The sequence below is a fragment of the Nicotiana tabacum genome, chromosome 22 (assembly GCF_000715075.1).
Source record: "Nicotiana tabacum cultivar K326 chromosome 22, ASM71507v2, whole genome shotgun sequence".
Lineage (NCBI taxonomy): Eukaryota > Viridiplantae > Streptophyta > Magnoliopsida > Solanales > Solanaceae > Nicotiana > Nicotiana tabacum.
Genome location: NC_134101.1, coordinates 28,434,607 through 28,447,942, shown reverse-complemented (window position 1 = coordinate 28,447,942; position 13,336 = coordinate 28,434,607). Strand labels below are relative to the sequence as shown.

Below are 13,336 nucleotides of genomic sequence, written 5' to 3'. Positions count from 1 at the left end.
TTATTATAAGGTCATGCCATTTGTTTTGAAGAATGCAGGGGCAACTTACATGATGGCCTTGACTACCATATTCCATGACACGATGCACAAAGAGATTGAAGTGTATGTTGATGATGTGTTCATTAAGTCTAGAACATAAGATGATCGCGTGCAGGACTTGAAAAAGTTCTTTGAAAGGCTACGAAGGTACAATCTCAAACTCTATCCAGCCAAATGTGCATTTGGAGTTCCTTCTCGGAAGCTTTTGGGTTTAATAGTTAGTCGAAGAGGCATTGAGTTAGATCCCTCCAAGATACAGACCATTCGAGAGCTGCCTCCCCTGAAGAACAAAACATAAGTCATGAGTTTACTCGGGAGGTTGAACTACATCAGCGGGTTCATGCCAAGAAGCTTTTGACAAGATTAAGGAATATTTGTCAAATCCCCTTGTTTTGGTCCCATCGGAACCTGGTAGGCCTTTGTTTTTATATCTTTTAGTAATGGATATTTCCTTTGGTTGTTATGCCACAGGAAAAAATGAACAAGTAATCTATTATTTGAGCAAAACGTTCACCACTTATGAGGCTAAATACACTCTTTTGGAAAGGACATGTTGCGCCTTAAGATGGGTCGACCAAAAACTTAGGCATTATCTTTTGGCCTATAAAATTTACCTCATATCCCGAATGGATCCCCTAAAGTACATCTTTCAAAAACCGGTGCCAAACGGCAGATTGACAAAGGGGCAAATCTTGATCACAAAGTTGGATATTGTTTATGTCACTCGTACTGCCATGAAGGCACAAGCTTTGGCTGATCATCTGGCAGAAAACCCAGTTGATGATGAGTATGAATCTTTGAACACATACTTCCCAGATGAAGAGGTTAATTTAGTTGAAGAATTAGTCCAACATGACGGTCAAATTTGAAAACTTTACTTTGATGGGGCTTCCAACATCAAAGGCATAGGAATTGGGGAAATTCTTGTATCACCTACTGGGAAACATTACCCTGCCATGATGCGACTTTGTTTCTTCTGTACAAACAACATGATAGAATATGAAGCTTGCATCATAGGTCTGAACATGGCAATAAACCTAAATGTGCATGAACTGTTGGTGATGGGAGATTCAGATTTGCTTATTCGACAGGCTCAAGGTGATTGGGAGACTCGAGATATCAAGATCATTCCATATAGACAATGTGTGGAGGATCTTAGCAAAAGGTTCAAGTCCATCGAGTTCAGGTACATTCCTAAGTTTCACAATGAATTAGTTGATGCCTTGGCCACCCTGGCCTCAATGCTTCCATATCCGATTAATACTCACATTGACCCATTAGAAATTCAAATTCAGGATCAACATGGTTATTGCAACAAAATTGAAGTAGAACCGGGTGCTGAACCATGGTACCTTGATATTAAATAATTTTTGAAAATAAGAGAATATCTGGAATGAAATGACTCGACCGGTCATTTTGAGCTCTAGCACATCGTTTCGAGGTTTGACGCCTCGAGTAGCTTCACTTAATGTTTTATGACTTGTACATGTGGTCAAAATTTAATTTCGGGGAGTTCGGAGTCACTTTGGAAGGGAAATTCTCAATTCGGAAGCTTTAAGTTGGAAGCGTTGACAAAGGTTTGACTTTTAAGAAAATGAACTCGGAATCAGGATTCGAAGGTTCCAATATGATGATTTTAGACATGGGCGTATGTTCAGGTCGAGTATCAGGTGGTCTGGGAGCATTTCGGCGCTCATTATGGAAGGTTGGCATTTTTAAAGTTCAAGAGTTTCTTAAATTTGATTTGAAGTAAATTTTGATGTTGTTGAAGTCCGTTTGGGGTTTCTAGTCTTGGAATATGTTTGTATCATGATTTGTGACTTGCACGTAAAGTTTAGGCAAAGTTTAAAGAAAGGTTTCGATCGTCGATTCGCAGTTTTGATGTTGTTTGACGTGATTTGATATTTTGACTAGGTTCATATCATGTTTTGGAATGATTTGGTATGTTTAGATGGGGTTCTGGTGGCCTCGGGTTCGAAACGAATTGAAAACGGATTGAAATTCGAAATTGAGGAAATGATGGTTTTGGCCATGTGCTGGTGCGACCGCACTTGCGAAAATATGGGCCCAGGTGCGGAGATACTGAAGTGGACTTATCAATGCAAAAGAGGGATAGGGGTATGTGGGGAAGGTTCGCAGAAGCGACATTTGGACCGCACATGCGATGGAGCAGATACGGCTTCTTGGAGTGCAGAAGCAGAGATGAGTAGAGAGGTGAGGGAGCTTGTCGCACCCGCGATGTCGCAAGAGCGGGACAGTATCCGCTGGTGCAAAGGGGCGGGCTCCATTGTTTCTCCGTAGAAGCGGAGTTTTAGTAGAAAAGCAACGCCGAAGGTGCGGCTAATGTTCCGCAGGTGCAAAAATATCGCTAGGAAAAATTATTTTAAGAACGGGATTTGGCTCTTCTTCTCTCATTTTTCACTTGGGTTGGCCGAATTTGGGGAGCTATATTGAGGGGATTTCCATCGAGCAATACGAGGTAAGTGATTCCCACCTATTACAAGTTAAATACATGAATTATAAATAGCTTTTGATATGGAAATTCATGGAAATTAGCGGAAATTTAAGGGGAAAACCTAGAATTGATAATTTTGGATTTTTACCACGATTTTGGAAATGGAATTAGGAATAAATTATATATTTAAGTTTGTAATTATATGGGTAATGTCTATCTTTAAATATTTTCTGAATTTGGGCATGTGATCCCGAGGGTTGACTTTATTAACTTTCTGAGCAGAGTTGAGAATTGTTATAAATTAATTAATTATGATGTTGGAGTATAGTTTTATTGGTTTTCATGATTGTTTGACTAGTTTGGATCGATAGGCATTTGGTTTGAGGTGTTAGCGAGCTGTTAGAGCCGTTTATGGAACTTCGGAGCGAGGTAAGTCTCATGTCTAACCTTGTGAGGGGGAATTTACCCCGTAGGTGTTATATTATTATGTGTTACATGTTGTGGGAGCTAAGGATGTATGAGATGACGTGTGTCTGTGCGTATGCTAGAATTCCTGATTATGTCCGGGTAGACTTAGGTTCACGCTATGCTTTAATTGTACTATTTGAGTTATCCTTGCTTATTTTAAATCCTTTATTTCGCGTTACGACTTGAGACCAGGCTTGCATAAAGTGATAGACTTGATATTGTATATATTTGAAGAGCTACTTGATTAGCCGTGGAATAATTGTGCTTCCCTTACAAATTTCTCCCGCATTGTGCATTTTCATCGCAAAGCATTCCTTAAAGTTCATAACTCACACGTTTATTCGTGAGTGGGGTCAATGACCCATTAAAGCTTCTTATTCTAATGGGATCGGGCCATTCACCTTGGCAGGATTTTGTACCATACTGTTATGGGATCAGGACGTTCGCCTAGGTAGGATTTTGTAACACACTCTTATATGATCGGGTCGTTCGCCTCGGCAATATCATATTCTTATGGGATAGGGCCGTTCACCTCGGCTGTATCATATTCTTATGGTATCGAGTCGTTCATCTTGGAAGTATCATATTCTTATGGGATCGGGTCGTTCGCCTTGGCATTATCATATTCTTATAGGATCGGGCCGTTCTCCTTGATAGTATCATATTTTTATGGTATCGGGTCGTTCGCCTCGGCCGCGACGTGCGTATTATTTGACAAGAAACCAGTGTAACCATGTGTTTTTCTGATTTGAGTTGTGACGACCTATCTGGCAGGGACCATTATATATATACTCCGGTTGTGGAGATAACTGATAATTGAGAGCTTATGTCTACTGTTCAGAGGAGGATCGTACCACGTGTTTAAATTTGTTTACACTATTTATTTACCATGCCTCATACTTGTTAACTTTTGTTGTACTTGATTTATTAGACCACTAGTAAGTGTCGATGTCTACCCCTCTTCACCAATTCTCCTGGGTTAGGCTAGATACTTACTGGGTATGCGTTGATTTACGTACTCATGCTACACTTGTTGCACTTATTGTGCAAGTATATATATGTCTAGTGATCTTTGGGGCGCAAAGGCGCGACTATTGCGGGGACTTCACGGTGCGCTGCATACCATGTTACGACCCGCAACATACAGAGTCTCCATCTTAATTAGTTGCATTATAATATCTATTTTGTACTCCAGACAGATGTTGTATTATTATTGTACCTTCTAGTAGATGCTCAAGCACTTGTGACACCGGGTTTTGGAGGTTCTTGGATGTTCATTATTGTAGTTCATGTTATTACTATCATTTTACCTTGTAATTTATATTTTATACGGGAATTGGTAAAGAAAATCACAAGTTTCTACGAGTACGAGATTTCACTCTCTTTGTTTAATGAGATCTATGATTTTAAAAATAATAAAATAAGTAATTAAGTTGATAATTCACCGTTGGCTTGCCTGACGGCGATGTTGGGCGCCATCACGGCCTATAGTATATTTTGGATCGTGACAGCTTGGTATCAGAGGGTTAGGTTTGCTTAGGTTTCACGAGTCATGAGCAAGTCTAGTAGAGTCTTACGGATCGGTACAGAAACGTTTATACTAATCTTAGAGAGGCTACATGGTTGTTAGAAGCACTTCCCTTCTTGATTCGTCATTGTGCGATTTGATTCCATTAAGGCTTACACCTTCGTTTCCTTTCTACTCATTCTTATATGATGTGGAAGTGCTTGCTATCAATTGGGCATCGAGGAGTTGTAATGGTACTGCAGATTTGGTGCAGGATGTTTCTCCCTACGTATTTGTCACGCCCCAAACTAGGGGAGCGCGATCGGGGCTCAACCGAGTGATCCCGGCCGAGCAAGCCTGTTAGATTTCCTTCTCGACCTAGGTTAATGGATCTATGTACTCCATTAACCCTAGGTTAATGAGAAATATTAACCTAGGGTTAAAACTCATTCCAAGGAAATCATTATATAACTCAATTCCTCAAGAGGTTGTAAATAAGAGAATTTATGATAGAGTGGCTTTATGAATAATGTGTCTCGTTCAGAAAGTAAGTACATGCAATGTTATGTGATTCAGTTTCTTGTTAAGACCATGTCTATGTAGGCTCTTCAATACAAATTTACATATACATCAAGGAAAATCATGTGGTGTTCATAATGATATAGCAAGGAGTGACTTACTTGGTAATTTTTGATTGATAGGGCAGTACCATAATTGATGCCTCTATACTCCACATCAACACATACATTAGTACCATAGTGATATACCCCTGAAAGTCATCTCATACACTTCACACAACAAGGATGGGGTCCGCTAAATTGACTCGCCCCACTTACATGATATTTACCCTTTTCTGCATAGATCATAGACATTCTCCTTAGTCTTCCTCCAAGCCTTCATGGCGAGAGTAACAATCTCTGCAACAGCTCGTTGTATGAACTTTTGGAATTTCCCAAATCTACCACCCCTAACACGCTTCTGAGCATACTCACAACGTGACGAAAAATATTTTCTCCCGCATATCGGGCAGACCGGGATGGGTGTATCCAACCTAAGGGCATTTGTTCTTCTTGTTCCCCCTCTTTACACAACCATAACACGTTTCAAGAATCATCTAACATAAACCCGAGTGGCTCTTCTTTCATATCAAATATTCCTGCTTATTGATGCCAATAATCCTTTTTCATTTCTTAGGTGCTCTCACCATATAATCTGGTGGCGTGGTGACATTAAAAACTTCCCCTAGCAATTGGTTCTTTCATTCCCCCCTCGATGCCTCGAACCCGTGGGTTACTCATATGGAAAATGAGATATGATGAGGAATTTAGCTTCCTACCTTGAGCTCTATCACACGATCTGGAGTATCAAAGAAGGGTGAAACTCCTGTCCAAGTAGCCTCCTCCTTATAGATATGCCAGACAACAGACCGATAAGAAGGACTCTACTAGACACGGCTCCGAGACTTCCTATGACACTTTAAAACCATAGGCTATGATACCAAGTTTTTCACGCCCCAAACTCAGGGAGCCGCTCAACCGAGTTAACCCGACCGAGCAAGCTTGTTAGACTTCCTTCTACCCAAACTCATCCATGAATAAAGAGGAGATGTACTCCATTAATCAAACATTGAAAAGATTTTATTAACAACTCCCATTACATATCTATTAGCAACTTTATTCATAATTTCCAAAATATTACAAGTTTATAGATATAATGAAAAATATGTTTTCCACTTACCAACATTTCTAGTTCAATTCTCAATATCAAACACCACCCACAACCTGTCTATGTAGCCTCTAAGTACAACACAAGAGTAGTATGGAAGTGCCGTCAACAAGGCCCTGACTATACCTCAAAACACAATGCACAACCCAAATGACATCAGACCCGGAATAGAGTAGGGCTCACCAAAACCTACTGAATAGAGAGTGACTGCTAAAGAGGACCAAAACTGCCTGTTGATGAACCACCTGCATCCATTGAAGATGCAGCGCCCCCGACAAAAGGGGTGTTAGTACATATGGAATAGTACTAGTATGTAAAGCTAATTGTCCTCTTTCAAAATAGAATACCAATGTAAGAAAGGGAAACCATAGTAACAACAATCAACAATCAATGATATTCAAATGCCAAGTTAAACATAATAATTTTCAAAATATGAGGATAAAACTATGAAGTCATAATCAAAATATGATGATAATATTATTTTTGGTTGGGAGATCTTTAGCACCGATATACCACTATTCACAATATCACCGTTCACAATACCAATACCACCGTACTTTTAGCACGGAGTCCGATCACGACTCGATTGGTTAGGACATCTCATTAGAGACATCAACCACCATCACTCTCAATACCAATACCACCGTACTTTTAGCACGGAGTTCGATCACGACACGATCGGCTAGGCGATCTTATTTGAAGACATCAAACACAATCACAATCACAATCTCAAGAACTATCACAATCTCTGTGCAAATATACCACCGTGAATCTAACACATAGTCCGATCATGATCCGATCGGCTAGGCCGTCTTATTTGAAGACATCAACCAAAATCTCAATTTGAATTATAATTTCCAGCACAATCACCACCATGTCTGCGGCATGGTGTCCGATCACGACCTGATCGGCTAGGCTGTCTCATGTGAGATATTATCCTTTTCTATCATCAATCTCATTCCAACTAAGGGGAATAACTTTGTCATATCAATATCATCCCAAATAAGGGGAAAACATCTTTTATTTGCATACAAAGAAAACATAAATACAAATTTTATTTACCTCATGACCTTTCATATCGTATATAGCTTCATTGGTACTTTTAACCACTTACAACATCATTATTTCATTCGTTCTCTTGGCCATACATATGATTCATCATTCATGGCACAATGGTCGTATTTCATATTCCACACTTTAATTTTTTCCCTTTCATGGATCATCATCATAATTACCAACAAATAGAATATTCCAAATATCAGAACATTAGGTTCATAGGTAATGAAGGCTTTAAACACCATGGATTTCTTTCCAAGAAATGGAGTAAAATAATTGGCAATCAAAGCACACATTAAAATCATACACAATTAACACATCATTTATTCTTGAAATACTTTTCCCCAAAAAGGATAATACACAATTTCCACTCACGAATATGTAAGAACGCTAAGCACATTGAAAATACTCACAAAGCTTAGCATTAGCTAAAACAGCCACATATGGGCATCACTTGAGTTCATAAGCTTTTAGGCAATTGTATTTTCAAAGTCAATTTTAGAATAGTTGAATCAAAACTCATTTCATTGGCACCATTGGCCACAAGTATAACTTTCACTATTGGCACGTTTGCCACACTTTATATCCCCAATTCACTAATTTCACTTTCACCCATCTTTATAGATTATCAACAATAAGATATTTTCAATCAAGACTTTAGGTACACATATGAGCAATTAAGAGTCTTAAGCATATTGAGTTTAATCACACAATTTGGCATCATAACCTTCATTTGAAACACAACTCAAAGACATAACATTTTAATACACATATCATTCTTGAACACATTACCAAAAGAAAACATAATGTGATAGGAACATTCGTAACACGTTTTGAATACATAATTCTCGACAATTTGCTTATTCGGGACAATCGAATTTATTGGGAACAACTCAAAACATAGAATAAGGAACTTGAGACAACCATACTTGAAACTTACGGGAACATCATTGAATTCAATTCTAAGAGAGTAGTTTAGCTAACAACGATCCTCTACACTAAGCAACTTCAATCTACAATAACAACATCCAATGGAACCAATTTTAGTAACAAATTCCATAGTTTAGGCCATTTAGGCATTTTATCAAACACCTAGTAAGCATGAATCTCTACATCTCTTACCCATAGAATTAGTTCCTCCAACTACTACCATTTACCAATAATTTACCCCACCATCATACTTAAAAGATTCATAACTTCCAACATCACATACATGACCATCCATCCACACCCAACCAACAAAATTCCATCAAATAATCACCTTTCAATCTCTACAATGGTTATGTATTTAAATTAGGAACTTTTGGCTTCCAGTCACCATACCATAAGTTACAATACTTATTTCATACTCATATTCCCATAATATATCCATATATGTAAATCTAAGGGTGTAGGATTACCTTTTGGAAGAAATCTTGCAAAACCCTCCTGTGAGTTCTTGAAGAAATTTCTTGAAGATCTAAGTATTTTATGTGTAGATTTTATCAATACTAGTGTAGAAATTATGGAATTTCACACAAATATAATGGGTATTGCGTACCTTGAAGAAGGGGGGAGTTGGTGGGCCCCTCACATTTGACAATCAAGTGCAAAGCCTTATTGTGACCGGCTCCCTCCTCAGGAAGTTCATCATCGGTAAAGGAAATTCGGTTCACCTCAAAAAATCTATTGGCCATCTTCTCTAATTGATTCACGGTGGTATTCTCTGAGACATATGCCTCGTTCAGGATTTTGATTAGTACTCGGGCATGCTCTCCTGAGTGTATGAGCAAAGATAACAGAGAGATTTGGGCAGGAGTCTTTCTCAGCTGGTCAATGATTGAGTAATCCTGAACTTTCATCTTTTTCAAAAACTCCTCCGCCTCTTCTTCAGTGACCGGTTTCTTTATTGGCATTTGGCCTTCTCTGATTTGCTTAGCCTTCCTCAACTCTTCTGGAGAGTAACACCTCCCTGATCGAGTCAAACCTCCAGTTTCCCCCACTTCTTCTATGATTTTCTTGCCTTTGTAGGTTACTACAGTTTTGTTGTAGTTCCAAGGGATGGTTTTTGTATTTGTTATACGGGGTTGTGTGGCAGGCTTGATTATGATCGATTCTATTATACCCGTCGTATCGCCCTGATTCTGCTTTGTGATGGGGTGACCTCTAAGGACGTATAACTTTGGGTTTGGAACATTGGAGCGAACTTCCAACCTCGAGATTTTTGGAACAAATAAAGTTGCCCTCTCTGAGCTCTGGGCGCCTTTCACAATTAATGGTGCATCTAGGCTTGGACTTACTTCCAGTTTGGTTCCTTCTTGAATCGTTACCACTGTCATTTCTGCTCGACCAACCGGCTTGTATTCATGATCTCGGCCAATCATTCCCACAAAATGAACATCATTGTATACTGGCAACAGGTTATTGGTCACATTAGGAGGGTCCTCGCCATTCGTGACTACAATCAATTTTTCAACAATGAGTCTTTCTATGGCTCTTTTCAGGGTCCAACAGTCATTAGTGCTATGCCCCGGAGCACCTGAATGATATTCACATCTAGCATTTGCTTGAAATCCGTGTGAATCGGGATGCATATGGTGGGGAGCGATGGGTCCAATCACACCCATCTGTTTCAACTTCTGGAACAGACTAGAGTATGATTTAGCCAATGGAGTAAATTTTTCCACCGGCCTCTGCCCTCGACCATAATCCTACCTAGGACGAGCATTGTAGGGTGCCCGAAAATTTTGCTGCTGAGGTCGGGGGAATCTTGGAGCTGGTGCCCGTACCTATTGATTGGGAGGACGAGCATATGATTGAGCATTAAACACTGTATATTGTGGCGGTCCCACAGAGTACTGATGAATTGGCGGGGGATAGTAATGTTGAGGGTAGCTGGATTGCCCCTGCTAAACTTGCACATAAGGGTGCGATGCCCCTTTTTGAACTTCCCTGGATCCCGAAGTCATCATGGACCCTTCATATCTCTTCGTTCTATTTGCCAAACTTCCCGACCCATTTTGGATTGCTTGGGTGGTGGCTTTGAGAGCAGCTTGACTTACAATTCTGCCAGTCTTGAGGCCATTTTCGACCATTTCTCCTATTTTGATCGCTTTCGCAAAAGGTCTACCCATTGCGTACATCATGTTCTGAAAGTAATCAGGCTCTTGGGCCTCCAGAAAAACAGTGATCAAATCGTGGTTATCCATAGGTGGCTTAACTCTAGCTGCTTGCTCCCTCCACTTGATTGCATACTCCCTAAAGCTTTCAGTCGGCTTTTTCTTCATATTGGTCAGGAAATTGCGATCCGGCGCAATATCTATGTTGTATTGAAATTGTTTGACGAAGGCTTGGGCCATGTCGTCCCAGACATGCCAGTGAGAGATATCTTGGTCAATGAACCATTCGGAGGCTACCCCCACAAGACTTTCCCCAAAATAAGCCATCAGTAATTCTTCTTTTCCACCTGCACCCCTCAGCTGGTTGCAGTACCTTTTCAAATGGGCGATAGGGTCGCCGTGTCCATCATACTTCTCGAATTTTGGGGTCTTGAACCCTGGTGGCAAATGGATGTGAGGGAACATGCATAGATCACTGAACGAAACACTTTTGTGACCCCCTAGTCCCTGTATGTTCTTTATGTTCTGTTTAAGACTTTTCATTTTCCTGGCCATCTCATCCGGCTCAACCGTCTTGGCAGGCTTTTCATTTTCCACTGGTGACTCGTACTGAAGAGTATGATTATATGGAGCCGAGACCCTGAAATCCATGTTTGGAGAGTAGTATTGGCCATCATAAGCATGAGATGGTGGCTCGTTGATTGCCCTCGTCACAGGATGTGGAGGCGGGATTGTGTATGCCGGTGCGCCAGACACGACTAGAGGAGTTTTCTTGACCGGTGCGACTGGAGGTCGCACATTAGAGGTACCGGGAGCAACGTGGAGGCTGTAGTTTGGCACATACCCTGGTGGTAGGATGTGGTCACTCGTTGCATGGGGCGATGGTTGAATAGCCAGGGGTACGATGGAAGTTTCCTCCGAAGGACCACGGGGTGGAGGCTGACCAGACACCCAAGTTTGATACACATCAGAAAATTGTTGTCTCAATTTTCTTATTTCCTCCGACTCTTGTTCAACTGATTGACCCTGGGGGTCGTCACTGATCAACTTGATCTCATCATCGTTGGCCATTACTACTGCTCCCTTAGATCTAGTGAAGTAATGGTGTGTTGCCAGTTTCACCACAAACCAACCACCTTAAGCTTACTACTTAAGAGACAGCAAACGTGTTAGGGTCAAGCATTTTATAGATATGAATCACACATAATGTGCCATGCTCCTATCATTGTCACTATTTCTAACATGCTTTTGGAGGCTTCATGTTTCATTCCGGCTTATGAGGTAGCTTCTTATTGACGCTCTCTCTGTTTTTTTTTTCACTCACGCCTCATTTTGATCCCTCATCTTAGAATCATTGAAAAAATATTTTGATCGAACCTTTTGTGGGTTTCCTACGTATTATGTCGCCGCATAAATCAGATCATTACGTAGTTCAGGGGGATTGGGAATAGACAGACCCATTTTTCATTTTCTTTTCTTTTTTTTTTATATATAAAGACCTTTAAATATATTTTTTGAGTTTTTTTTTTAATGAAATTTTGAATTGTTTTTTTTTTCGAATGAAAGGCTTCGAAAAAGAAGGAAAATATTTTTGGATTTAATTTCTTTTTGGATTTTCTAAGGAAAGAATTCTAGAGAGAGAATCAAGGAAAGGGAAACTATTTTTGAAGTTTTCTTTTTTTTTTTGAAATTGGGGCCGGAACCGATGTGGTTTGCCTACGTATCTCATATCCGGTGAGAATCAGACCCGCGTAGTTCGGTGGATGAGAAATAAAATAGATAAACTAACTCTTTTTTTTTCATATACAATTAATCCGACAAAATCTCCTAGCAAAGAAAATATTTTCAATTTTTGTTTTCGATTTTTTTTTTTTTGGAATTGGTGAAAGAAAAACTTCTAAAGAAGAAAAAAGAATTTTTTTGAATTTTGATTTTTTTTTTTAAATTTCAAAAGAAAGAAAATATTTTTTGGATTTTGGGTGAAAGAATTTTTTTTTTTAAAAAAGGAAGAAAATATTTTTTGGATTTTTGGTCTAAAAAAAAAGAAATTTCTAAAGAAGCAATTTAAGAAAAATATCTTTTTGGATTTTTGAAAATTGGTGGCCGGAACCGATGAGGTTTGCCTACGTATCTCACATCCGCTGAGAATCAGACTCGCGTAGTTCGGTTAAAATCGACTATGTTCTTTTTTTTTTTACGAAAATTAATCTTTAAAAACCATATGCACTAAACCACATCATTTTTTCTCTTTTCATTCAACTGATATATGCTAAAGCCAGTCGACATGTAAGCCTCCCAAATAATGCAACAAGTAGCACGTAACATGACATAATGGTCTCAACAAAGCCTATCCTTAAACAGAACTCGACCTCTGTGCTGCTAAGTCAAATGCACATGATGCAAATAAAGCGTAGCCTACTAGGGATATTCATTGTTTGTGGCTTATTCTTCTAAGTTTGTAAATCCTAAAGGAGATGGTATATAGACATGGCTTACCCGGGCGGACAACCCGAGGCTGAGGAGCGTCAAACGTCACCAGTAGTAGAACATCACTGGCTAGCTAACGGCTCTCCCGCCTAAACACGTGTGACTAAATCCTTCACCAGAAGCTGGTAGGCTAACTGACTTGATCTCAAGACAGAAATTTTGTGATGCTGGTAGGCAAACACAACATAACTAATTATTAGAAGACTCAGAGGGATGCGAGAGAAGATACAATTTATATGTACAGCTCAACAATATCAAAACGGTAAAAACTCGACAAGTAACACATTAGGCCCAAATAAATCACAATATATACAAAAATTAATAAAGCTAAATAAAGTCAATGTACAAGCTCGAATTCTTGAGTTTCCCAGCAGAGTCGCCAGAGCTGTCACACCCCTTTTCTACCCCCGAAAAGATAATGTGTTATGAATTGTTGTGGATGGTGGGTTAAAGAGTTTCTCCAATTAAAGTGACAAACTTGAATAGAGATTATTTTATTTA

At 39.5% G+C, this 13,336-nt stretch overlaps 1 protein-coding gene across 1 annotated transcript; it reads left to right on the top strand.

Moving 5' to 3' along the window:
- Positions 1–1,064: 1,064 nt before the first annotated feature.
- On the top strand, positions 1,065–1,406 carry LOC142175766 (uncharacterized). The gene has a single exon (XM_075242755.1). The coding sequence runs from the start codon at positions 1,065–1,067 to the stop codon at positions 1,404–1,406; it is 342 nt and encodes a 113-aa protein (XP_075098856.1).
- Positions 1,407–13,336: the final 11,930 nt, after the last annotated feature.